This window comes from Equus asinus, chromosome 5 (assembly GCF_041296235.1).
Source record: "Equus asinus isolate D_3611 breed Donkey chromosome 5, EquAss-T2T_v2, whole genome shotgun sequence".
In the NCBI taxonomy this organism is placed as follows: domain Eukaryota; kingdom Metazoa; phylum Chordata; class Mammalia; order Perissodactyla; family Equidae; genus Equus; species Equus asinus.
Genome location: NC_091794.1, coordinates 58565978 through 58593250, shown reverse-complemented (window position 1 = coordinate 58593250; position 27273 = coordinate 58565978). Strand labels below are relative to the sequence as shown.

Here is a 27273-nt window from a genome sequence, read left to right as displayed (position 1 = left end):
ATTTCTTTTCGGTTTTATTGTTGATAAAACTCTACACATGCTAGGTGCTGTTGAGGTGGGTTCCCACTTTTAGACTTACTTTCTTTACTTGTTGATGCTGTTCCCAATAGTATACAATCGGTTATTCATACTGCATCTTGAACTTGAATTTGGGAATACCTTTAATCAAATCACTCTTGAAGCATGCAGGGTACAGATCCAAGGGAAAACCAGGAAAATGTCTGATTTTTGAATTTTCAGTTACCTATTTAAGATGTTCTTATACATTTCTACCTTGCCTTTGTTTCTTCTTGTATCCTGTAACAAGACATTAAAGACGTAGACTGTCTCCTTTTAAAATATCCTCTGCTTCCTATTATTTGGTTTATGGGGGGGAAATCCACACTAGGATTATTTTTAAAGTACACACACCAAATCAAGAAATAAACTAACATATACCTTGATTTCAAGTATTTTTTCTTCTTGTACTTCAACATACAATACAATAAACAATAATGCTTGGTGTACCTGATCCTGTTTTCCATTTATAAAACATGGTAAAACTGAGGTAAGTTTTATGCCCTACGTGTCTTCTTTCTCTGATTCTTTTATTACCTTTAAAGCCTTTGTTGGGCAATGAAAATATTGATAGAAGCAATTGATAACTTGTTCACAGTTTTGGAAAAGCAGTGAAAAACAAGGGAATTGGAGATCTTACTCAAAGGCCGCAAAATGCAGTCTGACTGATAAACTATCAGTCTGTCCGTCTCAGTCATGTTTTGTGTGGTTGCAGCAGATCGAGGCTTGAAGCAGGTGACCTGAGGCTTTTGAAAGATAGCTTTTTAAAAACGCTTTCAGCAAATAACTTTAAACTGTTTAGTGTCTTAAGCTTTTCTCCCAGCTTTATAATCAGAGACTTTGCTATGTAATTAAGAGATATTAGGATTTTCGTTCCTTTTATTTTTTGTGTATTATGATGAGTAATCTTTTAAGAAAAATTTTAATGAAAACAACTTTTAATGATTTTGGGCCAAAGTGATCTGTATTTTTTCTTTGTTTTATTTTTGAACATGAAGTTATTAATATTAATTATAAAACACATAAAGTTATCAGTTTGATTTTACAATCATATTTGTTGTTTAAAAATTTTTTTTTATGCAAAGATTCCGTGAACACTTAAAAATTTTCATATACAGATTTAAGTTTTGCAAATTATAAAGTATGTTGGTATTTTCTTTATATCCAAAAATAGGATGCCAAAATCAAAATTTGTGTTTAATAATTTAAATTTGTGCATGAGTACTTTATTATTTAAGGAACAATTTGAAGTTTAGTGTCTTTGATACATAAATGGAATGGTACATTATTTAGCTAGGTGAAGAAACAGTAAAATTTGAAGGTACTGGTTCACTCAGTTAATAAGCAAGCGCTCGACTCTAACTCTTCCTCACACATACAGACAGTGTAGGATTTGCTTCTATTTTTTGTCCTATTTTATTCTGGAAAATTATCATTTTCTCTTATAAATATTGTTAGTGCTCTATTAATTAAAGACTTCTTAAAACATTCTGTCTTTGAAAAAATAATTTATTTTTATAATATTTTTATAATAATAAATATAGCCTAGTAATGAAATTGTTGGTCAGGTAAACATCATTTTAATTTTTAAAGTGATATATTCTACTTCTGTATTTAAAGTGATGATTTTAGTGCTAATAACTAACAAGTGTGATCTCATAGTTATCATGGGCATTCATGAAAAACCTCATACAAAAGTCTGGTTTAAAGTATAATGCTGGTAGCTCCCATCTGCTAAAGAATTTCGTTTGCCGATTTTATTCTTTTACTCTTTTGTAATTTAAATGCCTTTCTTTAAAAAGTTTAACTTAAGGATATTGTAAAGTGTATAGCATTTTCAGATTAGATGGTATCCAGATCATGCAGTCCAGTGAGTTAGTCCAGTGTCATTGGAGGAATTATTAAATGACACTGACCTCATTTCCTTTAGAACAATGAAAATTAATAGTTTCACATTTTATTAGGCTGATATTCCAGATGTAGTGTACATTTAATTAAGTGTAGTTTCCTTTTAGTTATGGTATGTGTATCTGTTTTTTGTCGCAAATTCTTTCTAGTTTTACAGTTTTCCACATGTTTTCTTTCACCATTTATGATTTTTTTTCAAAGCAGAGCTATAAGGACTTAAATCACTTTAGCATGCAGCAAAACAGTTCCCATTCAAACAATAAACGCCATTTTAAAAAGCCTTTAGATCTTCTGTCACTTCATAAATATAAATGTATAAGAACGTTATGCAGTTGTAGTGCCCACCTGCTAATTAAATGCAGATTGTCTCAAACTTGCTTAAAATCTGTCTATTTGTTTCAACTCTGTCTCTGTTCAGAATACATATGGCCCTTGTGAAACTAATTATGCTTATGAAGCAGCTGTTAAATTTAGTGCAACTAATTTTATCCAATATTTTACATTTTAATTGATTACCTGTGAAGAAATTAGCAAATTAACACTTATTGTACAGTAACTGAATGGTCTTTTATGGTTACTTTCAGATTTAACAAGTGAACCAGGCACTGATGGAATAAAGACATTTCTAGGATTTTTAGATAGGAAAGTTATTGGTGGACCTTGATTATCTGGTGTGAAAATTTAGGAAGACTGATGAGTGATGCCAAGCATCTGTGTGTTCTGTATCTTAAACATGAGAAGCAGATTGGAAAGTAATAGCTTTTTCGCAGAATTTTGGTAACATATGGGCTTATCAGGATCTAAGAAGTCTTTGAAGATCTTTGAACTTGACTAAATGACTTAACCTTTGGCTTAGTGGGTGGGTTATATGCTTTTTTAGGGGAAGGGCACTGGCATTCTGCATTTCTCTTTTGTTTTATTTTCCTCTTCCCAGTTCTACCTTTTAATATCTTCTCTTAAAAAATGGGAAGACTGGAGATGATGATTGGGAATTTTTGAAAGATTGACAAGAATTCCAAGATATTTAATTGAATGGATCGACCTGTAATAAGGTCGGGTTAAATCTTTTGACAGTATTTCAGAAATGAGTCTTTGTAGATGTTAATTTTCTGTTTTATAGATTTTATTTGAAAATGATACTGCAATCAGATCTTATTGGCAGTATGCTGTAGTTGAAAGGATGTGGACAAACCTGGGTTCAAATTTCAACTCTATCACACATTGGCTATGTGACCTCTAAGTTTTCAGAGTTTAGTTTTCTCAAAGCAAAACCAAAACCAAACCAAACCAAAAAAACCCCAAGCCCACCTCCTCCCGAGAAAAAAATCCCCAAAACCCCAGAAGGAGATGACAATAACAAGTAGATGTTTAAATATTCTGGAGAATTAAAAGAGAGAAAATAGAGGAATACAACCAGCCTGATTTTTAGGACATAAAGATCCTTAGTAATAATAGGGGCAAATGTTATGCCCTATAACATTGCTAAATAAGAGATATACTAAACAAGTATATTATTATGCATATTTTAGAGCATTAACTGTCATGGTAATTGAGAGATTGGTTTTGATTTTTATTTACCAGCTTTGAATTCTGATAACTCAGTTGTAAACCTGATGTCAATTATTGTTGTTAGTACCGTTGAGTCAATTCTGACTCCTAGGGACCCTGTGGACAACAGAGGGGAACCCTGCTCAGTCTTTCTGCGCCATTTCTTACCTTCCGTGCTGTATCAGACAATGCTTCACTGCTATTCATAGGGTTTTCATGGCCAGTCTTTTTGGAAGCGGGTGGCCAGGTCCTTCTTCCTAGTCTGTCTCAGTCTGGAAGCTCTGCTGGAACCTGTCCACCATGGGTAACCATACTAGTATTTGAAATACCAGTGGCAGACCTTTCAGCATCACAGCGAGACGCAGCCACCACAGTATGACAACCGACAGACAGGTGGTGTGATTCCCTGATTGGGAAACAGACCAGGCAGCGGTGGTGAGAGGGCAGAATCTTAACCCCTAGGGTACCAGATATGAGTTATAGGTCCAAGTAAGTGTATCTGGAATTTTGATAAATATTATTTCAATTGGGGCGCTATAAATAGGGAACTGTGTCAGGAATATACAAGCAATCCCTGTTTGCAAACACTTATCTATAGCAGCTAGAGGCTTAATTTTTTGGCCCCCAGCGAGGACAGTTGACTTTGGCTTTGCAGTTTACAACGCTTGGCATCTATACTCATCCAGACAGATTTCTCTAAGGCAGATGTAGGGTCAGTTAGTGACCAAAGCTGAAGAATATTAACCCACTTATTTCATCTTAGTTAAAATTCAGAATGTGTGTGTGTGTTTCCCCAAAGAAATAGCATTGCTGGTGTTGAGTATATTGAAATAGTCTTTTGGTATAAGGTTTCAGGTACTTTTTGTCAATAGGCTTATGTGGATTGGATTGAAAAACTATCATGATTTTTATGGTGAGTTTCAAATAACAGATGTAAATGAAGTTTCAAATAATTTTTTTTAGCTTTTGCATGGAAAGTTTTAAGCATCCACTAAAAAAGAGAATAGTATAATAAATCCTCACTTTGCCGTGCTCTGACTTCATGACTTCTGTTCTATGCTGCCTGTTGTCCAATGTCTGAAATAGTTGTTTCATACTTTTTATCTGCTTTTCTAGTTGTTTATTATGGGAGGGCTATTCTCATAGCTTTTGACCCCGATGGGCAAAAGGCCATTTAACTACAATATTGATTATTTTATTTGTGATTTCTGTATTTTTTTGTTGTTGTTATTTCTACCAAGGGTTTATCAACTTCATTAATCTTTTCAGGGGATCAACTTTGTCTTTCTTGATCTTCTGATTCATTAATTTTTGCTTTTTTTTTTTTTTTACCTTCTTTGAGTATAATTTTCTGTTCTTTTTCTAACTCCCAGAGATCATTTATTTTAGCTTTGATTCTTTTCTAATATGTGTATTTAATGCTCTAAATTTTCCTTCTCACAGTGCTTTAGCTATAGCCTAGACATTTTTGATATGCCGTCATTTAGTTTTCATTCAGTTCAAATACTTTAAAAATATCTATTGTGATTTCATCTTTCCCATGGGTGATATAGAAATATGTTACTTAATTTCCAAATATTTGGAGGCTTTTCACTTGTCTTTTGTTTCTCTCTTGCTTGCTTAATTCCACTGTAGTCAGAGAACATAATTGGAATACCTTTCGTCTTTGAAATGTGTTGAGATTAGCTTTATGACCCATTATAAGGTTTATTTTAGGAAATATTATAGATACACTTGATAAGAATGACTGTTAGTTTTGGGATGCCATTAGATGAATTTAACCGTTTGTTGAAATCTTCTATATTTTTACTTTTTCTTTTTTCCTTTTAAATCCTGCTTATTTTATCAGTTACTGAGAGACCCTGCAGACAAATCCTGATTGTGAATTTGTCTATTTTCCTTCCTTTCTACTTTCCTTCAGCTTCTGCTTTATATATTTTGAGGCCCTCTTATTTAAGTATATGCAAATTCAGAATTGTTTTATATTCTTTTTGGAGGGAACTTATCATCATGAAATGTCTCTGTTTCTAGAAATATCTCTTACGTTGAAGTCTACTTTGTCTTATATTGACGTAATTTCACTGTCTTTCTTTTTGTTACTGCTTGCATGACATCTTTTCCCATCCTTTCACTTGCAAACTTTCTTTGTTTTTATATTTGACGTATTTATTCTGAAAACTGTCTATAGATTGCTTTTTTTCAGTCTGTCTTTTTCTTTCAATTGTATTATGTAGTCTATTTATATTTATGGATTACTGTAATATTTGGATTTAAATTTCCCATCTTTTTCTTTGTTTTCTATTTGTCCAATCCATTTTTTTTCTTTTTCTCTGCTTTCTTACCTTTTTTGGATTAATTTCTTTTTTTTCTCTATTAGCTTGTTAGCCTACGTTCTTTTAATTTTACTTTGAGTGCTTAACCTAGAAACTGTAGCACGTCCTTGATGTGCTAGTGTCTAACGAATAGTACTTTTATCACTCTTTTTTTTTCCTGTACCTTTGATGCTTGAATAGATATAACATTGTGAACACACTCACTCCCCCCCCCCCCCCCCAGCTCTTCAAGAGAAATTAAAGTCATTGTTATGCTGGGTACCTTGCAGTTGAGAAGACTGAGGCCAGCTTGACTCTTTGTTAGTGGCTTGCTCAGGGTATCCTTTTTCCTTTATTGTTGATGTGCAGTGACTTCATCAGGGTGTGTCTCTGATTGGACGATGGTTAATCCATTTCCCCAGACACACAGGGGAGCCTTTCTACATGTAGATTCTTGTAGCTCTGAAAGTTCTTGGATTATGATTGTAATATGCTGTTACCTTGTTTTTTCTTCTTCTGGAGCCTCAGTTAGGTTGGATGTTCATTGCTGCTTCTTTCTATTCCTTTTTCTGATTCTTTCTACTGCTTATATTTTTTAAAATTTCTTTTTCTTGGGTCTTTTATCACTAACAGCTATGTCTCTTATTATGTGCTATGTTTAATTAATGCTAGAGTGTTACGTTGTCTCCTCTGCTTTATGGTTTTTTAGTAGGGCATATTTGCGTCACCTGAAAAATTTGATTCTAACGTTCTTTTCTTACAGTTGCTTTGTATGGATGTTGAATTCTTTTTTGTTGTTGTTCATGATAATGTGCAGGATTTTCCTGGATCAGCACTAACAGACAATTTTATGGATGGACTGAAGGTTTTGGGTGACTTATAAGGTTTCTTGAATGGTGCTGTACTATGATTAATACAGTGAGGTGGAGTTTCTTTAATAAATGAGAAACTTTATGAGAAACGCTAGGTTTGTTTTCAGATCCTTTATGTCAGCTTCTTTTTATAGAAGGCTGAGCTTCAGCTGCTTGTTTTCTAGTTTTCTTTCACCACCAAGCCACCAAGGGACACTTCTGTTTTCGAAGTGTATATCTTGCCTAGAGTGCAGGTCCTGGTCCTTTTAAAAAATTTGCCTTGTTGTTATGACTTTAGTTAGATTTTGCTTGGAGGTGAAGTAGATGTCCATATTCAAAATGTCATCCTGACATGGAATCCATGTCAGTTTATTCAAAGGATAATTTTTAAGTTAAATTTTAATTACAGTTTTATTTTATGGTAATAATAAATTACTATAAATTAACAATGAAAGACTATATTTGTCTTTTTTTAAATAGAACTCTATTTAAGAGACTATTTGAAGTATTATTTTTTGAAGTATATTTTTTGAAAGATAAAATATTAGGGTATTTGTTTTGATTACATGTGTTTAGAACTTATTAGCCAATTAAGAAACTTGACAAATTGGTTTTTGAGGGCAGTCATTTGTTTTATGTAGGGATGTTATGGTGATTCTTCCTATTCTGTAGATATTGAAAGCATTTATCTGGTATAATAGGACATCTTGCTGTCCATTTATTGCTTATATATTGTGTGTTCTAGAGTGCCACATTTTTTATCAAATGTTTCTTTGCTTATAATATATCTCCATATTGGCTTTGGTACTCCGGAGACTTCTAGAGTGATTTGTCAGAAAGGTATTTAAGGAACAAAGGACAAATAACATCTTAAATTTTGCTATAGTTTCTTTGACTTTTTTGTTTGTTTGTTTGGTCAGTGTAGGAAAGCTCTTTATTCTGATTTGTTACTTTCTTCCCGGTGGAGATCCTTCAAATATGTAAGTAAAGTTACTTAATGAAGTAAATGGCATTATTTATATATCTAGGATGTGAGTTTTCCTCAAAGCCGTGCAAAGTAATTCTCATGACAACTGAGAAGTCAGCAACTTAATTCCTTTTAAATCTGTGTTTGATTTTGTGGTCCTTTTTAACAGCCTTAATGATGATGTTTTGCCTGTGTTTTGGATTTGCTATCGTTTCCCCATGTATTTTTTCCAGAGTCATCTTTTGTTCCTTGTGGCCTATAAGCAAGATTAAGAGGCCTACAATATAAGAATTAAAATAATGAACATTAAGACATTGCGGGGAAGAAGGCCCCATAGATTATATTGCATACTGCAATATTTTAAAAGTTAGTACTCTCTGGGGCTGGCCCGGTGGCGCAGCGGTTAAGTGCGCACATTCCACTTCTCGGTGGCCCAGGGTTCGCCGGTTCGGATTCCGGGTTTGGACACGGCACCGCTTGACACGCCATGCTATGGCAGGCGTCCCACATGTGAAGTAGAGGAAAATGGGCACGCATGTTAGCTCAGGGCCAGGCTTCCTCAGCCAAAAAAAAGAGGAGGACTGGCAGTAGTTAGCTCAGGGCTAATCTTCCTCAAAAAAAAAAAAAAACTTAGTCCTTTCTTTAAATTTGACATAATGAGTGACTTAACTTATAGATCTGCTATTACTATCATAGTTCGTTGAGCCACACCAGCAACATTTATAGGAGAACATTCCAGAATGGCAGGGGTTGCTTGTATGAAGACATATGTTAAATAATGAACAAGATGTTTTGGGAGAATGGCAGGCATATGTTTTCTGCAGTGGAAACTTTGTGTTTGGGAAAACGCTGAGATGACTTTGGAGATAATTGAGGTAATTTCATGACTTGGGTAAACTGTGAGGAGCAGAGATTGGAAAAGTAGGTTATAGGGAGGGTGAAGCAGGTAGTCATTGATAGCAGGCCTCCAATTGCGGGATCTAGCTTTGCTATGCTGGTGATAGTGATTATACTTTCTGCTTTCTCTGGGGCAGTGCCAATGTAGGCCTGTTATGCTTATGTTATAGTGCGCTCCTTGACTCTCAAAAATATCCCCTTTTACGCTCCAAAGATTTGGATGATGGGTGATAGGTGATATGATTTTTCTGTTAATAGCAAACTTGTGAAAATCGTGTATTTGGCTGCTGAGGATTTCCTGTGGAGAAGATGTGGATCTTTAGCTAAGATTATTATTACTTGCTTTCCTGTATGCAAGAAATATATTGAAACTTGAGTACTGCTTATGCCGGCCTTAAGATTTCAAAGGTCTGTCAAAGTAAGAATGCTGGATTAGCTATGGTATGAGGGAAACATATTTCATATGTTTCTGATTCAGATTTTACTCATTCATTCTGATTAGCACATCCCTCACTTACTTCTTTCTGAGTACCTGTCTCCTCCCAAATCGCTTGTCTGCTATCTTGCAGTTGAGTTAGGTACTATTGTTTAATCCTTATAGAAACCCTGAAAGGTAGTTATTATCTTTATTTTGTAGGTAAGGAAATAGATGCCCAGAGAGGAAGTAACTTGTTTAAGGACACCATTCTACACTCTTTATTTTTTAACTTAATACTTCTATAACTTTGGGTATATTAGGAGGTGATACATATAGTTTTTAAGATACAGTAAAAACATGATTTCACCAAAATCTGCCTCATCCGTAATCCACAGATGGATGCACATTTTGTTCAACAGTATATTTTTTAACACAAAGGGCTGAATCACTGAAAATTGAGCTTACATTAAAGACTTATTACAAAAATGAAGCTTTTAGAGTTTTGTTGTTAGAATTTAATGTTTAACTCACTTGTCTTTTATTACTCTACATTTCCACTAGTTAAGAGAAAACTAATTGCTAGAATCATATTTTGGTCCTACACAATATAGAACCAAATTAAAATAATATACTGTATGTATACATACATGTAATTTATATATAGTGACTGAGGTTATCACAAAAAAAGTCCCTCCTCCATTTTTATGTTATTACTTTCTTTTGATCAGAAGACTTTAAATTCTGGTTTTTCAAAGATTTTAGAATAATCTGTTAAGATTTTATATATCGACATATAATAGATTAATTAGGAATGAGTAATGTAACATCTATGGGGGCAATAAATTGTGATGATAAATTAAAACTTTATGTGGAAAGAAGTCATGTATCAAAATTGAGAGAGGGAGTAGTCAAACTTTAAGAGAAAATGGTGGAAATTAATTTTTGTAAATTTGGGTAATAAACTCATGTTGACGTTACTAGCAGTTACTATTGTTACTTCAGAAAATCACATATTAAAAAAAGTTTGTGCTGTTCTGATACAATGTTGTTCTTCATTCACTGAGTGAACCAGTTAGGGATGAAAATAGACAGACGTTGTTGCCACTTAAACCCCTGTACTTCTCTTCAAGGCCTACGTATGTCGTAAGTACCCAGGACTGGTTCATGAGATCTTTCTGTCTTCCACTTTCTTTTGTTTTTAGTAATTTATGTAAAAGTAAATGCTTTTTCTTTTTTGCTTGACCAGTCTAACTATGGATTTACCAAATTTATTGATATTGTCAGATAACCAGATTTTAACTGTGTTAATTCTTTGTTGCTTTCTATTCCATTGATTTTTGCTTTTTAACGTTTTGGTTTTTTTCTGTCTATTTTTGGTTTACTTTGCTCTTGCTTTTCTAGCTTTTCAGAGTGGAACCTTAGGTAATTGATTTTAGACTTTTCTTTTGTAATATAATCATTTAAAGCTATAAATTTTTCTCTAAACATTGCTTTAGCTGCATCCCACAAATTCTCTAAGTTGTATTTTCATTGTTATTCAGTTCAAAATATGTTTTTTTTCCTAATTTCTCTTGTCATTTCTTCCTTGACCAATGAATTATTTAGAAGTGTGTTATTTAATTTCAGTGTATTTGGGTTTTCTCCAGATGTTTTATTGTTACTGTGTTCTAATTTAATTCTCTTGTGGTCAGATAACCATAATATGTTTGATTTCTACTTATGAATTGACCCTTTGATCATCATGAAGTACCCATTTTTATTTTGGATGATACTCTTAGCTTTGAAGTCTAGTTTTTCTGATATTCATTCCAGCCTTGCTGTACTTACTGTTTGCATGATACATCTATTTTTAGCCACTTACTTTCAACATTCTGTGTTTGTATATTTAAAGTATGTATGTATTGCTTTTTAATTCATTTGGACAAACTCTGCTTTTTAATTAAAGTATTTAGTTCATTAATATTTAATGTATTTCTTGATACATTTGGATTTAAGCCTATCGTTTTGTTATTTATTTTATCTATGTCCCTCTGGTTTTGGTTCCTTTGTACTTCTTTTCCAGCCTCTTTTTGGATTAATGAATTTTTTTAATAAATGAGGTCATAATAGTTTATAACATTGTGAAATTTCAATTGTACATTACTATTTATCAGTTATCATATAAATGTGCCCCTTTACCCCTTATGCCCCCCTCCAACCCCCTTCCCCTATGGTAACCACTAATCTCTTCTCTTTGTCTGTGTATTTGTTTATCTTCCGTATATGAATGAAACCATATGGTGTTTGTGTTTCTCTGTCTGGCTTATTTCACTTAACATAATACCCTCAAGTTCCATCCATGTTGTTGCAAATGGGATGATTTTGTCTTTTTTATGGCTGAGTAGTATTCTGTTGTATATATAGATACCACATCTTCTTTATCCAGTCATCAGTCAGTGGGCACGTGGTTTGCTTCCATGTCTTGGTGATTGTGAATAATGCTGCAAGGGATATGGGGTGCATGTCTCTTTGAATTGTTGATTTCAAGTTCTTTGGATAAATAGCTGGTAGTGGGATAGCTGGGTCATATGGTACTTCTATTTTTAATTTTTTGAGAAGTCTCCATGCTGTTTTCCGTAGTGGCTGCACCAGTTTGCATTCCCACCAATAATGTATGAGGGTTCCCTTTTCTCAACATCCTCTCCAACATTTGTTGTTTTTTGTCAAGGTAATTATAGCCATTCTAACAGGTGATATTTCCTTGTAGTTTTGATTTTCATTGACTTGATGATTAGTGATGTTGAACACCTTTTCCTGTACCTGTTGGCCATCCATATATCTTCTTTGGAAAAAGGTCTGTTCATGTCCTCTGCCCATTTTTTGATAGGGTTGTTTGTTTTTGTGTTGTTTTGTTATATCTGTTCTTTATATATTTTGGAGATTAACCCTTTGTCAGATATGTGATTTGCAAATATTTTCTCCCAGTTGGCGGGTTGTCTTTTCATTTTGTTCCTGGTTTCCTTTGCCTTGCAAAAGCTCTTTAGTCTGATGAAGTCCCACTTGTTTATTTTTTCTTTTGTTTCCCTTGTCCGAGTAGATATGGTATTTGAGAAGATCCATCTAAGGCTGATATCAAAGAGTCACTGCCTATATTTTCTTCTAGGAATTTTGTGATTTCATGTCTTACCTTCACACCTTTAATCCATTTTGTGTTAATTTTTGTGTATGGTGAAAGATAATGATCTACTGTCATTCTTTTGCATGTGGCTGTCCCATTTTCCCAACACCATTTATTTGAAGAGATTTTCCTTTCTCCAGTATATGTTCTTAGCTCCTTCATCACAGATTAGCTCTCTGTAGATGTGTGGTTTTATTTCTGGGCTGTCAATTCTCTTCCATTGATCTGTGTGTCTGTTTTTGTGCCAGTACCATGCTGTCTTGATTACTATAGCTTTGTAGTATATTTTGAAGTCAGGGATTGTGAGGCCTCCAGCTTTGTACTTTTTCCTTGGGATTGCTTTAGCTATTAAGGGTCTTTGTCACCCCATATGAATTTTAGCATTCCTTGTTCCATTTCTGTGAAGAATGTCATTGAGATTCTAATTGGGATTGCATTAATCTGTAGATTGCTTTAGGTAGTATGGATATTTTAACTGTGTTCTTCCAATCCGTATGCATGGAATATCTTTCCATTTCTTTATGTTATCATCCATTTCTTTCAATAATGTCATAGTTTTCATTGTATAGGTCTTTCACCTCCTTGGTTAAATTTATTCCTAGATATTTTATTGTTTTTGTTGAAGTTGTAAATGGGATTGTATTCTTGACTTCTCTTTCTGTTAGTTCATTGTTAGAGTGTAGAAATGCAACTGACTTTTTTTTTTTTAAAGACTTTATTTTTTTCCCCAAAGCCCCCTGGTACATAGTTGTATATTCTTAGTTGTGGGTCCTTCTAGTTGTGGCATGTGGGATGCCGCCTCAGCATGGCCTGATGAGCAGTGCCATGTCTGCGCCCAGGATTCGAACCGTTGAAACACTGGGCTGCCTGCAGCGGAGTGCGCGAACTTAACCACTCAGCCACGGGGCTGGCCCGCTGCAACTGACTTTTCTAAGTTAATTTTGTATCCCTACAACTTTGTTGTGATTGTTGATTACTTCTAATAGTTTTCTGATGGAGTCTTTAGAGTTTTCTATATATAAAATCATGTCATCTGCAAACAGCAAGAGTTTCACTTCTTCCGTGCCAATTTGGCTATCTTTTATTTCTTTTTCTTGCCTCACTACCCTGGCCAAAAGCCTCCAGTACCATGTTGAATGAGAGTGGTGTGACTGGGCACCCTTGTGTTGTTCTTGTTCTCAGAGAGATGGCTTCAGTTTTTCCCCATTGACTCTGATGTTGGCGCTGGGTTTATCATGTATGGCCTTTATTATGTTGAGGTACTTTCCTTCTATATCTATTTTATTGAGAGGTTTTATCACAAATGGATATTGGATCTTGTCAAATGCTTTCTCAGCATCTATTGAGATGATCATGTGGTTTTTACTCCTTGTTTTTTTAATGTGGTATATCACATTGATTGACTTGCAGATCTTGAACCATCCCTGTGTCCCTGGTATAAATCCTACTTGATCATGGTGTATTATCCTTTTGATGTATTGCTGTATTTGGTTTGCCAGTATTTTGTTGAGGATTTTTGCATCTGTGTTCATCAGTGATATTGGCCTGTAGTTTTTCTTCTTTGTATTGTCTTTGTCTGGCTTTGGGATCAAGGTGATGTTGGCCTTGTGAAATGTATTAGAAAGTGTTGTGTCTTCTTCAAATTTTAGGAATAGCTTGAGAAGGATAGGTATTGAATCTTCTTTGAATGTTTGATAGAATTCTCCAGAGAAACCATCTGGTGCTGGACTTTTATTGTTTGGCAGTTTTTGATTACTATTTCAATCTGTTTACTTGTGATTGGTCTGTTTAGATTCTCTATTCTTATTGGTTCAGTTTTGGGAGGATGTATGAGTCTAAGAATTTATCTGTTTTTTCTAGATTGTTCAATTTGTTGGCATATACTCTTTCATAGTATTCTCTTGGAATCTTTTGTATTTCTGTGGTATCTGTTATAATTTCTCCTCTTTCATTTCTAATTTTTTAAATTTGAGCCTTCTCTTTTCTTTTCTTAGTGAGTCTGGCTAAGGTTTGTCAAGTTTGTTTATCTTTTCAAAGAACCAGCTCTTAGTTTCATTGATCCTTTCTTCTGTTTTTTTGGTTTCAATTTCATTTATTTCTGCTCTAATTTTTATTCTTTCCCTCCTGTTACTGACTTTGGGCTTTGTTTATTCTTCTCTTTCCAGTTCTGTTAGGTGTAGTTTAAGATGCTCATTTGAGATTTTTCTTGTTTGTTAAGGTGGGCCTGTATTGCTATGAATTTTCCTTTAGGATCTCTTTTGCTGTATACTATAAGACTTGGTATGGTGTATTTTCATTTTCATTTGTCCCCAGATATTTTTTGATTTCTCCTTTAATATCTTCATTGATCCATTCGTTGTTCAGTAGCATGTTGTTTAGTCTCCACATTTGTCTCTTTTCCAGCTTTTTTTTGTAGTTGATTTCTAGTTTCATAACAGTGTGTTCAAAAAAGATGCTTGAGGGGCTGACCCCCTGACCGAGTGGTTCAGTTTGCACGCTCTGCTTCGGTGACTCAGGGTTTCACCAGTTTGAATCTTGGGCACAGACATGGCACCACTTGTTAGGCCATGCCGAGGTAGCCTGCCCCATACCACAACTAGAAGGACCCATAACTGAAAACATAGACAACCATGTACTGTGGAGATTTTGGGAGAAAAAGCAGGGGGAAAAAAACATTGGCAACATTTGTTAGCTCAGGTGCTAATTAAAAAAAATACTTGATATGATTTCAATCTTCTTAAATTTATTGAGGCTTTCCTTGTTTCTCAACATATGTCTCCGAGAATGTTCCATGTGTACTTGAGAAAAATGTGTATTCTGCTGATTTGGGGTGGAGTTTTCTATATATATCTATTAAGTCCATCTGATCTCTTTTTCGTTTAGTTACACTATTTCCTTGTTAACTTCCTGTCTGGTAGACCTAGCCATTGATGAAATTGGGGTGTTAAGGCCCTCTACTATTATTGTGGTGGTGTTAATGTCTCATTTTAGGTCAATTAATAGTCACTTTATGTACTTTGGTGCTCCTGTGTTAGATGCATATATAAGTGTTTATATCCTCTTGGTGGAATGTCCCTTTTATCATTATATACTGCCTCTCTTTGTCTCTCATTGCCTTTTTAATCCTGAAGTCTACTTTGTCTGTTATTTGTATGGCAACACCTGCTTTCTTTTGTTTACCATTAGCTTGCTTAGAGTGTCATCTTCCATTCTTTCATTCTGAGCCTGTGATTATCTTTAGAGCTGAGGTGTTTTTCCTGGAGGCAGCATATTATTTGGTCCTGTTTTCCAATCCATCCAGCCACTCTGTGTTTTTTGATTGGGGCATTCACCCATTTACATATGGAGTGATTACTGATATATGAGGGCTTAGTGCTGCCATTTTATCACCTGTTTTCCAGTTGTTCTATCTTTTCCTTGTTTCTCATCCCATGTGTTTTGGACTCACAATTTGGTTTGGTGACTCTCTGTGATGGTTTTCTTACTTTTTATTTATCATTTGTGGCTCTTCTGAGTTTTTGTTTAGTGCTTACCATGAGGTTTGTATGAAAGATCTCATAGATGAGATAGTCTGTTTTCTGATAGCGTCTTATTCCTTTGGTCTAAAGAGTTTCCATCCTTTACCTCTTCCCCTTCTAAGTTGTTGTTGTCATAACTTATTCCATATTGTATTGTGAGTTTGTGGTTAAAATGAAGTGATTATATTTATTTGTATGTTTTCTTTCCCCTTATCTTTAAGGTTATAATTAAGTTTTGGCTAATCTGTTCTCATGGAGAGTTGCAGTTTTCTGATTTTGTCTTCATGTTTATGTCCTTGCTCAAGGCTTTGTAAACCCTTTCTTTTTCAGGTACGAGGGCCTTATTGATCATATCTTGTGGGGGGGGGGGTCTTGTGGCAATGAACTCCCTCAACTTTTGTTTATCTGGGAAGGTTTTTATTCCTCCACCATATCTGAAGGATATTTTCACTGGATATACTATTCTTGGCTGAAAGTTTTTGTCTTTCAGAATGTTGAATATATATCATTCCACTCTCTCCTAGCATGTAAGGTTTCTGCTGAGAAATCCATTCAAAGCCTGGTAGGGGTTCCTTTGTAGGTTATTTTCTTCTGTCTTACTGCCCTTAATATTTTTTCTTTTTCATTGACTTTTGCCAGTTTTACTAATATATGCCTTGGAGAAGGTCTTTTTATATTGATGTAATTAGGAGTTCTATTATCTTCTTTTACTTGTATTTCCAGCTCCTTCCCCAGGTTTGGGAAGTTCTCAGCTATTATTTCTTTGAACAAGATGTCTGCTCCTTTCATCCTCTCTTCTCCCTCTGAAATACCTATAATCCTTATATTACGTTTCCTGATTGAGTTGGATATTTCATGAAGAATTCCTTGTTTTCTTTTTAGTCTTAATTCTCTCCTGTCCTCTTCTGAAGCATTTCTATATTCCTATCCTATAGTCTGCTAATTCTATCCTCCATAATATCAGCTCTGTTATTTAATGATTCAGGATTTTTCTTTATCTCATTCGTTGTGTTTTTCGTCTCCAACATTTCTGATTGACTTTTCTTTATGCTTTCAATCTCTTTTGTGAAGAATTCTCTCCCTTCGTTGATTTTGTTCCTGATTTCATTGAACTATCTTTTTGAGTTCTGTTGTAACTCATTGAGTTTGTTTATGATAGCTATTTTGAATTCTCTGTCATTTAGATTGTAGATTTCTCTGCCTTCAAGATTGATTTCTGTGTGTTTGTCTTTTTTCTTCTGGTCTGGAGTACTAATATGTTTCTTCATACTATTTGATGGGGTGGATTTGTGTTTTTGCATAGTGATTTTATTTTGTTGCATGTTCTACCTGCCTCCACTGAACCCCCCACTATCCCTGTCAGCTATGCCTGTCTGAGCCTGGACCTTTCCTTGGGATTGCAGTGACCCTGTGGGCTCTCTCACCAAAGGGAAAGCAATCATGTCAGGGCTCAGGGCTGCCACCACCTGCTATCACAATCCACCCAAGATGCACTCCCCTTTCTGGGCTGCAGCGGTACTATAAGCATTCACAGCAGCCGGGAGCTCATTCACCCAGGCATGCACCTCAGCTGTCATCTCCCCTAAGGACACATCAGCTCTTGTGCTTGGTTGGGTGGGACCTCCCCACTGGGTCCAAGGCAGAACCACTCCCTGGCACTGCAGCAGCACTGTGGGCTCTCCCACTGGATGAGAGAGTGATCACTTGGGTGCTCAGGGCTACTTCCACTTGCTCCCACAGTCCCTCCAAGACACACTCCCATCTTTGGGGTTGCAATGGTACCATGGGCATTCAGAGCAGCCGGGAGTTTTTTCGTTGAGGCATGCAGATCCACTCCCACCTCCTCCTGAGTTGCACCAACCATTATGCTTGGTGGGAAGATCCTCTTCACTGGGTCTGAGCCTGGGCTGCTCCCTGGGACTGTGGCGGCACTGTGGGCTCTCCCACTGGTCCAGAGTGTGATCATGGAGGGGCTCAGGGCTGACGTTACCTGTTCCTGCAGCTGTGCTGAAGTGCACTTGCACCCTGGGGGCCACAGTGGTGCTATGGGCACTCCAGCCGGGAGAGCAGTCACATATGTGTACATGGCTTCCTGGGGCTGGAGTGTGCTCAGTTTTCAACGCCATCTCCCTAGATAGTCCATCCTCCTTCGGATGTATAGCAGCTTGTGTCTCTTAGGTGTCCTGATATAATGTGTGGGTGTCATCTGCTGAACAATGAATGTCCATTTTGTTGTAGTTTGAAGGGGGAGAGACAGAGGGAACAGCTTACTCCTCTGTTGCTAATGTCACTCTCAAGAATCTTAAGGAATATTTTTAAGAATTCCTTTTTAGTTCATTCTTCTTTGCATTTTTTTTCCTTTTTTTCTTTGAGTGATTGGTGTAAGGATTACATATATTCCCTCACCATTTCAGTGTACTTAGAGTTACTCTTTCACCATTCACATGAAATTAAGAAATCTTAGAACTGTATAGATCCATTTATGTGCCCCATATATTTAACCTCTTTATTCTATAGAGATTATACATATTATATTTATTATATTTATTTTCATTTTAACCCCTATGGTGAAACATCATAATTTTTACTTTAAGTACATATATGTATTTTAAATCTATTAAGGGAAGTAGTTTTTTATATTTGCTCGTATGCTTACCATTTCCAGTGACCTTCAATTTTTTCCCCAAAGATCCAGGTTTCTATCTATTCTCATTCTCTATCATTCTATTCAGCCTGAAGAACTTACTTTAGTACTAATTGTATTGCAGATCTACTGTTGATGATTATAGTTTATTTTTCCTTTATCTCAAGGAATATTTGTATTTTGCTTTCACTTTTGAGGGTTATTTTGCTGGATATAAAATTCTGGGTTGACTTTTTTTCTTTAACCATGTTAAGAATTTTATTCCACTGTCTTCTAATCTCTGTTGTTTATGATGAGAAGCCATCAGTAATTCATATCCTTGCTCTCCTGTATGTAATGTGTCAAGGTTTTTTTCTGAATACTTTAAAGATTACTCTTTAATTTTAGTTTTCATTAGTTTAACTGTAGCGTTACTAGTCATGGTCTTCATATTTATCTTGAGGTTCACTAAGCTTCTAGAATTTGTAAATTTATCTTTCACTAAATTTGGGGAAATTTTGGCCACTGCTTAAAAAAAATTTCTGTCTTATTATTTTCTATACTTCTGGGTTTAAATAAAACTGTTAGACATTTAAACATTGTCACACAGATCCCAGAAGAACTGTTTTTCTTTTCTTATTAACAATCTTTTTTTCCTTTCATTTCTTCAGTTTGGATAATTTTGATTTATTTATTTTCAAGTACACACATTCTTTCCTCTGTTGTTACTAATCTGCTTTTAATCCCATTTGGCATAATTTTAATTTCAGATATTTTTGAGTTATAGAATTTCTCACTTTTTCTAGGTTTTTTCTGCTGATATTTCTTAGCTTTATACTCATGACAAACATAGTTATACTTTATACTTTAAAGTCCTTGCCTGCTAATTCCACTATCTGGTTCATCTCAGAGTTGGTCTTCATTGATTCTCTTTTCTCTTGAGAGTGGATCACATTTTTCATATTTTGTTGTGTATATGGTAATTTTAGATATTATTCTGGACATGGTGAATGTCATGTTTTGAATACTCTGGATTCTCTTATATTCCTCTGAAGAATATTGAGCTTTTGGTTTTATACTTGTTTGTTTAATCAGGAAAGTATGTTAGTTGAATTAAAATTGCATAAATCCTATCACTTTTCTAGCAGTTGAAATTTTAGTTCAATTCTTTTATTCATGGCTGTTTGGAGTCTGTCCTTCACATGCATAATGTAGGGTTCAGCCAGAGATTGCATAGAGTTTATATCTAGAATTTTTGGGTTCCTCCTCTGACTCTTTTCCAGGATTCTCCTTTCATTTTCCTTTTGCAGTGGTAGCCTTGAGTCTTTCTTCTGGTTTTTCAGGCCAAAATTCTTAATGTTTTCTGTTGGAGTTTTTGCTGTCCTGCATGGCACAGACTTGAGCTTATCCTCAGAAACAAAGCTGATTAAAATGGGAAATTTTCTCATTACTGTTTCCTTCTTCCAAGTATTGGCTTCCTACACAATCTGCCTTCTTTGGTCACTATCTAGTGTGTTCACATACTTGTTTTTTATAGTTATCTGTTGGATCATCAGTCTGGTAGAGGCCGTCTTGTCAATACTGTAAGGCAGGTTCTGAAATCTTTACTTTTTCAAAGCACATAGTGTATCCTACCTAATACTGGCATTCATTTAATATAAAGAATAGCTGGATTAGAGTAGAGTAGAGGAAAAGTTTTATTGTGACAGTTAGAAATGAGAAATAAGGTTCAATAGATATGGAAGCAGAGACTGTAGGGTTAGGAAAGACCCTGTCCTTGGAAATTAGAGTGGTACATTTACATTTGTTATATTCTCTGAGAAACTGCAAATACTTTTTGACTGAACCCTAATTTCTTGTAAAGCTGACAGCATGTATTTCCCTCATATATTATTTTAACTGAGAGTACTTATTCATTAAGAATCATATTTAGATTCTCACTTCACACAGTCATTTAATTATTGGATCCATAACTAAAACAAAATCCTTTTCTTTCAGATAATTTTTAAGCATATTTTCATTTCATAGCGCAAAATATACACTGAATGTCTTCAATAAAATCTACTTGCTGTAGGTCCAGGTCAAGACCTCGGCTACGTTCCCATAGTCGAAGCAGTGAAAGATCCAGTCACAGAAGAACTCGCAGTCGGTCTCGGGATAGAGAACGACGTAAAGGCAGAGATAAGGAGAAAAGAGAGAAAGAGAAGGATAAAGGCAAGGACAAGGAATTACACAACACCAAACGTGGGTAAGTTGAAGCAAAGTTTAAGCAGTAATGACTCAGTAATTCCATGGCAATATTCAAACTAAATTTTCGTTGTCTGAGATTTTTCTTAGATGGAAAGAGAGGCTGAGATAGCCATAGTTGCTTTGATGGAATGAGGATCAGGGAGAGTATGGGGGAAATCTGTTGATAAAGGGAGAAAGTCAGGAGAATGATAGATTTGAAGAGAGGACGTACAGTAGGTTTCTGAGACTGGAAAATGTGGACTTAGAGGACAAATAAATTATGTCAATCAAGGAACTGCCCTGCTCCTCGTTCCTTCTTTTCTCTTCTTCTTTTGGTTTACACTTTAGATATTACATGGCTATGAGAAATGTGACTATAATTTTTACTGGTCATTAAATTTTTGCTTTCATCTCACCAAGTTTTACTTTTTTAGAATAGTATTTGCACAGTCGTATAAAATTGATATTACATAAAGCATTTTTGGAGGGCATTGTAAAGGTCAGAAAAATTAGAACAGGAATAAAAAAGGAAAGTCAGATTGTTTCAAGAGAGGTTCTGATGTTGTGACCTTAGTCTTGAAGGTCTTGGCTGGCTTTATGGGTGAGACTCTTCCATCACTCAGAGTTGATTGTGTTTAAGGGACTGATTTCTGGATGACAGGTTCACAAGATAATAATGTTGTGTTTGTCATTACTTCTTAAATTTCAGCAAGGACAATGAACAAGGTCAAAATAAGAGGTGTCAGTTGAAGGGCCCTGGGTACTGATGCCAAAAAGCTGTGAGTAGCCTGATTCCATGGTTTTAGTGGACCACAGTAGAGGGTGGTATTATGTCAGTGTACCACCTCTCCTGTTTAGTGCTGAAGAAACACAAATTCTTACCTTTTAGTGTGACTTGCAATCAGGATTTTTTTGTGTCTGTGTATACATTTAATATGGTAGTGTTTATGTATGTACAGATGCTCCCTACTTTGCTCCAGAAATAATTTATCTCTTTTTTAAAGCTTACATTTTTTATTTCCTTAGTCTTATTTTTAAGCTATTTAGGACAGAGAATGTGTCTTATATTCTTTTGTATTACTAATATACATGTTAGTTGTTAATAAATATTTTTTGTCTATTGATCAGACATACTCATTCATTCATTTGTCACTTGTTCCATCAACGATATTTAAATAGCTTCTATTTGTCAAGTACTATGTTAGGTAATAGGGGCATAGTGGTAGGGCAACCCTACTTGGAGATTTCCTGCAGGTGGCAAAAGAAGCATGTATAGAAAGAGAGTAATTACAGTGAAATCACATGACTTTCAGTAGGAAGCTATGGAAACATGGTATGAGTTAGGATGTTTTTGGACAGAAATAACAAAAACTAATTGACATAGCTTAAACCAGGGGCAGCAAACTTTTTGTAAAGGGCTAGACAGTAAATAATTTAGGCTTTCTAGGCCATATGTCTTTGTTGCAACTACATACTGAAATCTGCCCTTATAGCACGAAATCAGCCATAGATAGTACTAAATGAATGGCATAGCTATATTCCAATAAACCTTTATTTACAAAAATGGGCAGCTGGCTAGATTTGGCCCAATGGTTGTAGTTTGTTAACATCTGGCTTAAACCGTGAGTACATTTTTTGCTACTGTTAGAAACAGTTTGGAAGTAAGCAGACCTGGGCCCTTTTTATCATTCCAACCAGCTATCCTCAGTATGTTGGTTTTCCTCTTCAGTCTTGACATATTCTGGTTGCAAGAGATTTCCATGAACATTAAACTGGTTGATCTAGACTAGTCAGCATGTCAGGAAGGGCTCAGAAGAAATGATGTTTAAACACTGAAGGGAGGAAGAGATTGGAAAGAATGCTGTATGCAAAAGGAACTTCATGTGGAAAGGCTTGGAGGCCAGCAAGGGGGTATGGCGTATTGGAGGATCTGAAGTCTAAGAGGGGTTGGTGTAGAGGAGAAGAGGAATAGCAGGAGAGGATTATTGGAGCACCTTATAAGTTATGTTAAGGAGTTTGGAGTTATTTCCTCTTTTTTTTTTGCAGGGGAAGATTTGCCCTAAGCTAACATCTATTGCCAATCTTCCTCCCTTGTTTTTTTCCTTTTCTTTCCCCCCACCACCAGAGTCCCAGTACATAGTGGTGTATAGTTGTAGGTTCTTCTGGTTCTTCTATGTGAGCTGCTGCCATAGCATGGCTACTGGCTGATGAGTTGTGTGGTTCTGCGCCCGGGAACTGAACCTGGGCTGCAGAAGCAGAGCGTGCGGGACTTTAAACCGCAAGGCCATCAATTGCTACTCCATCTAGTAACTGGGGTTATTTCGAAAGGCAGTGAGAAGCCAATGAAGTTTCAAGTAGAGTAATGATATGATTAGGTCTACATGAGTTATGAACAAAATGCTTTACTTACAGTGAACGTGATAATAGTAAGCATCTAACATGTTAAATAGATATATTTCAAGAATTTTGTTAAGCAGTTGATGTGTATTATCTCATTTAATTTTTGTAATAACTTCATGAAATAGGTGCTTTTGTTATCTCATTTATACAGATGAAGACTTATGATCACAAAGCTAGTAAGTGGCAGAGTTTGCCCTCTAATTCAAGTCCACTGACCACAGCACCTTGACTCTTCACAGTACACTAGCCTCACTTCTGTAGTAATCCATAGTTATTCATGATGAGATACAGTGTTTGCGATCAAGTGATATGCTGTTGCTTAAAATTTACTAGAAAATAGCTAAAGAGAACTGAAAGAATTTTCTGTGCCTTATTCTTCTCTGATTAGGCCAGAAATCTATCATAAAAGATTGATTCCTTCTTTTCTCTGTCTGTCTGCCTTCCTTACTTTCCCATGTCAGCATTTCATCTATTTATTTAGAATTATATTTAATAAAACTACAAAAAATTTCTAGGTCTTTAATTAAATTTATTTCTATGATGGTTTCATTAGCTATCTCTTTCCAACTGTTTTCAAAAAAACCCAAAGATGTGTGGGTGGAGAGAAAGGAAAAAAGATTTACAAATAATTTAATTAGGACCTATGTATTAGCTCATTGTGACTGTGCAATCCAATGACAAGTATTTTAACTTGTGCTAAATAACCTAGATGCTTCTTCACATGATGGAAAATGACAACCCATGTGCTTCTGCTTCTGTATGCATAACAATCTTTGTTTTTATCAAGCCAGTATGAAAATATCAATATTATATAAATATTGATAGACTATAAAGCATACATTTATAAAGTACAAAGCAAGGAGAGTAAGTACAATAATGATAAAGAAGCATTTTATAAACTGGGAAAAATAAAAACAGGAGAAAATGGAATGCTCAAGTAGGAATTAATGAGCCTAATAACGAGGAAGAGCTTTTTAGTAAGACTTTTGAGAAAAAAAGGTATGACATTAGATAATACTGAAAAACTTTTTTAAAAATGCAGCTGATTGGGGGCCGGCCCAGTGGCATAATGGTTAAGTTCATGTGCTCCACTTCGGCGGCCCAGGGTTCAGATCCTGGGCACGGACTACACACCACTCATCAAGCCGTGCTGTGGAGGCATCCCGCATACAAAATGGAGGAAGATGGGCACGATATTAGCTCAGGGCCAATCTTCCTCACAAAAAAAAGAGCAGCTAATTAAATACAGTTCTGGAAATTCCTGGAACATTTACATGCTTAGAATTTGTCTTATAATGTCATAAATTGATCTATTCATTTTATTAATCTGCTGAATAAGGGAGACCTAATATAAACTGGAAGAGTATCAGGAGTTCATAGGTTCTAAAACATGCCTTTCCTTATGACACTTTATGAAAAATTAGTGTAAGAAAAACACAAACTGAGCCTTGTCTTAAATTTTATCAAGAAGGTTTAATGACTTTAATTTTTAATGTTTTACATTTATAAATTTGATTTCTAAGAATATTTTGTATTTTAAACATTGATTCAGATTTTTCTTGTTTTTATTAATTTTTCCCCCCAATTTTTAAAACGTAAGTATTTATCATATCATTAGGTAATTGTCTTTCTTTTACAGGGATATGTCTTTGCAATATGAAAACAAATTTTACTAATGATAGAGTTATTATTGAAATTGGACACAAACAGCATTTTTCTGTTAAGCAGACTTTTACTCAGAGTCAAAAATCAGAAATATGAAACTTGTTATGGCCTCTCATATTACAAGTTGGTTTGGTGATTGTGAACATTGTACACCCCATCTGAGTCTTCTGTGGATCCCTATGTCACTGAGCCTTCTTTAGCAACATTTTGACCAAACTCCATAATGAATAGTTGACTACTGTAAAATGCCTTTTATAGACTTTTTTGAAAAATTAGTTGTGAATAAATATGTCAATACCAACATTGTCATTCTACTATTTATTTTAAATCATAGTGCCATCCTTAAGAGTAGAATTTGGATGGATTTGATTTCACTCTATTTTCAATCATAATTTAAATCACTAGCCAGAAAAGTTTAGTTTAAAGCAGTTATTGCCTAGTAAAATGCTTTCTTAATTTAGTAACTTTGGGATTCATCAGGAAGCTAATTTAGTATTGCTAAGGGTCTTCTCCTTTATGACATGCTATTATGAAAAGTTTCCACTTTTACTATTCCTTTATTAGCTTTTCAATAGCTGGTTGCTCTTCTCAGAAATGTACCCATCAAGACTTCTGGAGTATTTTCCTCAAACACTTGAGTTTATCTTTTCCTTTCTTCCTTTACATAATTTACTGAAGCTTTGTACTTTTAGGAAGAGGTAAGAACTTCCCTCTGGACATACAAATCCATATTCTGACAACTGAAGCAGTTCTTTTCGGTGGGTAATGAGAGGAGATATACGTATTTAAATAGAATTTCTTATACTGAAATGTGACTCCTGCTAAATCAGTTGTCTTCTTTAAATCTTTCTGAGAATACATACAGAAGCCACTGGGATAGCAGTGAAATTGGGCTTCACGTGTAGCCCGTGGCCTCTAGTTACCTATTTATAAAACCTTTCATTAAAAAGTTGACTATGCAATGTAGTTAGAAGTTATAGTACTTACATCACAACTGTTTTAGGTATGTCTTTATAGACTAAAAATACAGAAAGCATATCAACAGAGGCAATGTATACTTTTCCTAAGAATTGCTACCTTTGAACATGTAGCTATTCTGAATAGTGTATCTTTAAAAAAAAGTGTGCTAAGGTGTTTAGAGTCTGGGAAAGTTAAATTAAATTGCAAAAATTATAATTTTTTGCTCCTTTTAAGTCATTCATAATTTTTTTCCTTCAGAGGACAAGTTATTCTCTTTGTGCCTTAATTTGATCTTCTGTAAAATGGTGCTAATGATACTTTAAAAAGCTGTAAGTGTTAGAAGCAGTGTATATAAGAAGTCTGGTACCATGTAGTAATCATACTTTATAGATGTGCTAGTTACAGCTTTGACCTTGGCACTGTTCAGTGTCTTCAGTTGTAGAGTTTCATGTAATAAATTCCTGTTGATGAGGTTTTTTTTTACCTAGTGCTTGGCAGAAGATGTTGGAAGTGATTTGGGAATGCTGGAACCTGAGTTTTGACAGCAGTTACACACTCTCAGAGGCTGTCATATTTTTCTTTACCTCTTATTTCTTTATGCAGCAGGAAGTCATTTATGCTAATTTATCCCTATTTGCATATAGGTTATAGAGTTCTGTGGTGCAGAGCATGCTTAGAACTCCTTTTAAGTGTCTGTCTGGATCAAAGCAGGGCTGTGTGATAGCTGTTGTCTGACACCAAGCTGTGTGGTGTTGTTTTCATTAAACATTTATCACACTTCGAATGTGACAGCAGGCAACTTTGTGCCAGGATAACATGTTTTCATGCAAAATTTATTGAAAAAGACGAGACTTTGTAAAGAGATCTTGTTGCTTTTCACCAGTAGCGAAGGGTAAATGTTTGGTTTGAAACGAAGTATACCTTTAACACATGTCACTGTAACAGGCAGAAGAAGCTTCGTACTGTCGATTTTGTTAAGCAGGTAAACAAATACATCTTTATATAAGTGTGTGCCCTGGATTTTTCTTTCTTTTAAATTAAAGTTTTTACAGTTTCCTTGTGAATGGAATGAATACTATAACAGTGGCCCCTTATGTTGTTGGGTATTTTACATTGCAGTGAAATTTGCCACCCCATTTCCATTGTGTAGGTTTGAGTATTAGTTTTGTTCAAGAGAAACAATCTGTAATTTTCTCAAAAAGGCAAGGTCAAGAAAGGGAATCTAACATAACAAAAAGAATAATCAGCAAAAACAGGAGACAAGGGTTTCGTAAGTTCTTCCCCAGGTTGCCACCTTTCTGTTATTCATTTATCAGTATATTTTAATTATCCTAGAGTTTGCCCAATGGGATTTGACTTGAATTACACCTGGTAGAACATTAATGGCATGCTTTGTAGGTTCATTCTTTCTTTTTGTGGTTGCCTCACTGTGAAAAGCCTTGGAATGAGAGAAGGTGCTTTTATTATTTTTCATTCCACTGGAGGCTGAGCAATTATGGTTATGTGAAGAAGTTAGTGAGAGGGTGAAAGTAGTCTCATGCTGGACTTTTTAGTAGGTTTCCTCACATGGAGTATAAAAAATTTGATGAGACCCTTTGCAAGAGGTATTACAAAAATTATGTTGGCATTAACATTTAAGAATAAAAGGAAAGAAGTAGCAATTTGTGGGTAACGAAAGAACTTTCTCTTTAGAACCATATAGAATTCACACAAACCTTCAAATTCTGACTTATTGTGCTTTGGAGCTATTAGAGAATAATTCT

General features: G+C 35.1%; 1 protein-coding gene across 1 annotated transcript in view; it reads left to right on the top strand.

Moving 5' to 3' along the window:
• The window catches only part of RSRC1 (arginine and serine rich coiled-coil 1), a 407598-nt gene that overhangs the window by 91010 nt on the left and 289315 nt on the right, over nucleotides 1-27273 (top strand). Inside the window, exon 5 of the mRNA XM_070511416.1 lies at nucleotides 20331-20504. Coding sequence (XP_070367517.1) covers nucleotides 20331-20504 — 174 coding nt within the window. The remainder of the gene's footprint in view (nucleotides 1-20330; nucleotides 20505-27273) is intronic.